This window comes from Electrona antarctica (genome assembly GCF_951216825.1).
Source record: "Electrona antarctica genome assembly, chromosome: 5".
Classification (NCBI taxonomy): domain Eukaryota; kingdom Metazoa; phylum Chordata; class Actinopteri; order Myctophiformes; family Myctophidae; genus Electrona; species Electrona antarctica.
In genome coordinates, this window is record NC_136810.1 from 665722 (window position 1) to 670721 (window position 5000).

At 46.8% G+C, this 5000-nt stretch overlaps 1 protein-coding gene across 1 annotated transcript in view; it reads left to right on the top strand.

The window, feature by feature from the left end:
* Positions 1 to 5000, top strand: part of lrrk2 (leucine-rich repeat kinase 2) — a 190341-nt gene that overhangs the window by 184837 nt on the left and 504 nt on the right. The window contains exons 47-50 of the mRNA XM_079502485.1: positions 33 to 268; positions 1468 to 1620; positions 1710 to 1963; positions 4757 to 4825. Of these exons, the coding sequence (XP_079358611.1) occupies positions 33 to 268; positions 1468 to 1620; positions 1710 to 1963; positions 4757 to 4825 (712 nt within the window). The remainder of the gene's footprint in view (positions 1 to 32; positions 269 to 1467; positions 1621 to 1709; positions 1964 to 4756; positions 4826 to 5000) is intronic.

Here is a 5000-nt window from a genome sequence, read left to right on the forward strand (position 1 = left end):
TCCTTCTCCTTCTCCTTCCTCTTCTTCTGCAGGAGGAGAACGGCCGGCCGGTCAGAACGCTGGCCCTGGGCACCGCCAGCACGCCCGTGATGTGTCTGTGTCAGTGTGGTCACTCTGTGGACAGAGGCGCGGTGTGGGCGGGTCAGTGTGGTCACCACTCCGGGGAGCGGAGCGCCGTGTGGGCGGCGTGCGGCTCCAGGGTGCTCTCCTTCTCGGCCGACTACGACGTGTGGAAGACCCTGGACACCAGACCCAACCACATCTTCCAGTGAGTTCTGGACCAGAAGATGCTCTGAAGGCCGTTCCAACGCTGCTGTTTCAAAGTGCCTTTCTCATTATTATTAGTAGCGTTGTCCCGTGGGATATATATTTAAAAAAAGCTTGAAATTGTCGGTGCAACCACAATTGCAATTTCCCAGAATTGCGCCTTTCTATTTATGCACAATCTATGTAAAGCGCCTTGGATAAAGGCGCTATATAAATGCACCATTTACCATTTACCATTTATTTGTTTAATAATTCTTACTAGTCCTTACCCGAATATATGAACAGCAAATGATGTTCAGTGTGGTGTCGAAACAGCGCGTGTGTTCACGTTAACATGCCCCGTCCGAGTTGTTCTCCCCGTGTGGGTCTGTTACGCGGAATTTCCCTGTGTGGGTCTGTTACGCGGAAAAGTGTGTCCCAGTATTAATCTGTGTCCGTCCCAACATGCATTTCACTGGTGACCCGGAATAGGACAGACACACCGACAGACAGCGATCGGTGAATTTAGTAATGATTCTTATCAGGTGTCAATGGGAGGACATAATTATTGTAACACACCTGGACATCCGTCCATCCGACGTGTCCACACGTCATAAGCAATCCAACCGACGGGTTGCAATGACTTGTGTACACGTCCTAGGGTGTGTACACATCCTAGCACATCTTCAATGATACCAGACGAGAGAAGAATATTCTGATTTTTTTCCTTTTTTTAAATTCTTTGAGTTGTCCTCCAAGGCCACCGTACTCTTCGCTCTTCGTTCACCAGCGGTCCCGGTCACTTCCTAGTTTTCCGCTGCAGAAAGAATGCCTCGTCTCTCCTGATCTAAGGAGCTCTCTGTGGTTCTGATCAGATGGATATACTAAGCTCTTCATTTATGACTTCTCACCTGCCTCTCGTTCAAAATATGAACGTGAGGGATTATTTAGCGATATTATGGAAACGAGAGCAAGGTAAGCAACAGAAGGGGGGGGGGGGGCTTTACAGAGTAAAAGCGGCCATGTCTTCCCGGCACCCCAAGCTTCTATTTTGAAGGAATCCCAGCGCTGATTGTGTTATTGAACTACAGTACCTTATTAAATAGGGTTTTCACTGCTTCCCTTGCGCATGTGTGTGCGTGCGTTTGTGCGTGCGTGCGTGCGTGCGTGTGTGTGTGTGTGTGTGTGTTTGTGCTCCCCCCCCCCCCCCCCTCCCTCCAGGCAGCAGCGGGGGGGCAGCACCGAGGCCTGTGTGTCCAGGATGGTTGTGGACAAACTGCTGTTCCTCAGCAGAGCGGGGGGGCAGACGGTGGAGGTCTGGGACCGGAGGAGCGACAAGATGCTGGACCGCATGGACTGTGGGACGATCATCAGGTACACGCACGCACGCACACACACACACACACACACACACACACACACACCGAAAGATCTAATGTCTCTCTCTCTCTCTTCCCCTCCAGACAGGACCCAGGCTGGAGGTCCAGGAGGGGCCGCGGGGCCCCCAGCGAGGCCCCTGCAGAGACGGAGGCCTCCGCGTGGGGGCGGGCCACCATCAAGGCCCTGCTGGTCCACGGCGGTACTACGCTGTGGGTGGGCACCAGGGGGGGCTTCCTCCTCCTGCTGGAGGTCTCCAAACAGCAGCAGCTGCAGCCGCTGCAGGTCATCGGCCCCAGCTGTCAATCGGTGCGCTGCATCCTCAGCTCCACTCTCACAGGTTGGTCAGAAGAGTTAGGACATTGAGGGGGCAGAAACCCAGAGCCATCTAATAGAAGAGTTTGGACATTGAGGGGGCAGAAACCCAGAGCCATCTAATAGAAGAGTTAGGACATTGAGGGGGCAGAAACCCAGAGCCATCTAATAGAAGAGTTAGGACATTGAGGGGGCAGAAACCCAGAGCCATCTAATAGAAGAGTTTGGACATTGAGGGGGCAGAAACCCAGAGCCATCTAATAGAAGAGTTAGGACATTGAGGGGGCAGAAACCCAGAGCCATCTAATAGAAGAGTTAGGACATTGAGGGGCAGAAACCCAGAGCCATCTAATAGAAGAGTTACGAGCAGTGTTGTAACTAACGCCCTTACATCACGTTACGTTACCTAACGGCGCTACTTTTTGCAGTAACTTGTAACCTAACGCTTTACATTTCCCCATTCCATAACGGCCTTATAGTTATTGTGCGAGCGTTACCCGCGCTATAGCGTTATGTTAACTTATGTGATCCGAGTGAAAAGTCTCCCCATGCAGCGCCGTGCCCGTGAGTCTATCTGTCATACAGGCGCGTCTCGTCTCTGTGCTGAGAGAGCACTCTCTGTGTTCTCATACTAGCCTCTGAGACCACTCTAACATGATGAACAAAGCACGTCACAGAAGAGGTCATTGATTGGCTAACGTAGGGACAGATTTCAGGGTAAGCCAATCAGAGACAGTCTGACAGAGTAGGGCGGGTCTTAATAATAATAATAATAATAATACATTTTATTTATAACGCACTTTACATTTGAAACAAATCTCAAAGTGCTACAACAAGAAGAAGAATAAGAAAAATAATCTTAAAATAATGCATGATTAAATAAAATGACTAAAAAAGCACATTTCATGGTATACTGCTAAAAGGATTTAAAAGTACACCGGGCAACTAATGGTCCAGCTGGCCAAATGCCTTGTTAAAAAGAAATGTCTTAAGTCCCCTTTTAAAAGCGTCCACGGATTGTGGTGCTCTCAGGTGGTCGGGGAGGGCATTCCACAGCCGAGGAGCAGCTGAACAGAAGGCCCGGTCCCCCATGGTGCGGAGTTTTGTTTTGGTGGTTTTGAGTGTGTTAGAATTTCCAGAGCGGAGGGAGCGGGTGGAGGCTGGGGGTTCAATGAGTTCCTTCAGATAGGAAGGGTCTTACTCGTATGGCTGTGGTAAACAGTTCTAAACACAGACACACAAACCCTCGTAACGCATACACAGAAAACGCCGGTTGAACGAACATTATTACCACACGCTACAAATGCGGATGACAGCGAGATCGGATGCTTTGTGGGTTGGAAATACAAGCATTATTTGAGTACTTGCGGGTCAAGGAAATGTTTTAACATGCCCTGGAGTGTCCCCGCTGTGTGTGATTCGATTCCCCGTACTTCCTTTAGTATTACTGCTGCGTCCCTCCTGCGCAGCACAGTGCCTGACGTTAGCCGTGCGTTAGCCTTGCACACCGTTGCATGCTAACGGATCCCCGCGGGACCCGTGAAAATGCTAATCATGTGGCGGACAGAAAGCATTGTCCACAGCCAAGAAGAGCAATGCAAATCTAAGAAAGCATCTTAAATCAGTCCATGAGCTAGGCTGCCTCACATCACCAAAACAGACAAAGATCGATTTTAAATCGCCACAGAGGCATGTCACCAAGAGTCAACTTGACAAAATGATTGCCACAATGCCAGGTATGTTGTTGATGAAATGCTTCCCCTCAACGGTGGAGTCTGTTCCTTTCAGAGCACTGGTCAGCAAAATACTAGTGAAAGCAGGGCCAATGTGCAGAAATACATTTTCCAAATACCTGAACAGTGAATATTCTAAAATGGAAGATGAGCTCAAAAATACATTTGATGAATTAGAATATCTCTCTACCACTGCAGATAGGCCTATATGGACTCATTTTTTATTTGATTATTATTATTTTTTTTCATATTGCAAATTTGCACAGCACCATTTGTTTTGAAGGCAAGTTGAGGCTACAATAAAGATGCCTGTCAAAACGTCTGAACATGTTTTATTGTTCCACTACATTTCATAATGTTAGGAGGGAGTTGTCTTTTCTCTTACTGTGCGACAGAACAAAAAACCTTCTTTTAAATCGTTTTTTATATTATTATTTTTTAAAGTAACTTAAAGTAGTTACTTTCATAATTGAATAACTAGTAAAGTAACTAGTTACTTTTTTAGATAAGTAACTATAACTATAACTCTTTACTTTTTAAAAGTAACTTGAACAACACTGGTTACGATATTACTGCTACATTACAATGGCCTGAACTTCAGTCTGATGTGGGACCTGACTCTCTCTATTTTTTTAACATTGGGGGGAAAAAATAAAATCTTACTTCTCTCTTTCTAAAAAAAATCGAACAAATCTGTTAGCCTGTGCTGAACTATTGCTACTGGACTATTGTCAAAGTGTCCTTGAGCAAGACACTGAACCCCTGATTGCTCCTGGACTATTGCTATTGCACATCAGGAGCAATCAGGGGTTCAGAGTCTTGCTCAAGGACACTTTGACACTAACACTGGGGGAGCCCACAGGGATCGAACTGGCAACCTCATGGTTGCCATTCGGCCACTCTACCGCTGAGCCACCGCCGCCCAGCAGGAAGGCCTTAAAATAATCTCAGACATTGTCTGTCCGTATCATGCTGGTTTCCTGTCTGTTGTAACTTCCTCTGTTCTCGGCTGTAGTAGACCGGCTTATTGCATGTTTTTGATGGGATGTTTTTATTATTTTATTTTTTTATTTTCTCCACAACAGAAACGCTGAACAGGAAGAATGTGGTGCTGGTGCTGGGAAGGAGGTTTCCCCAGGACAAGACTCATTTTGGTGAGAGATTGTGATTTAATTTCCTTAATATTATTAGTAGACAGAACTAGAAATAGTATTGCCATTTCAGTTGTGTCTTTTTTATATATTTATATTCGTAGCATGTGTATGTCAATGTTTGAGGTCAGGTATTTTAATTGCCATGCTTGTGTGTGCATGCGTGTGTGTGTGTGCA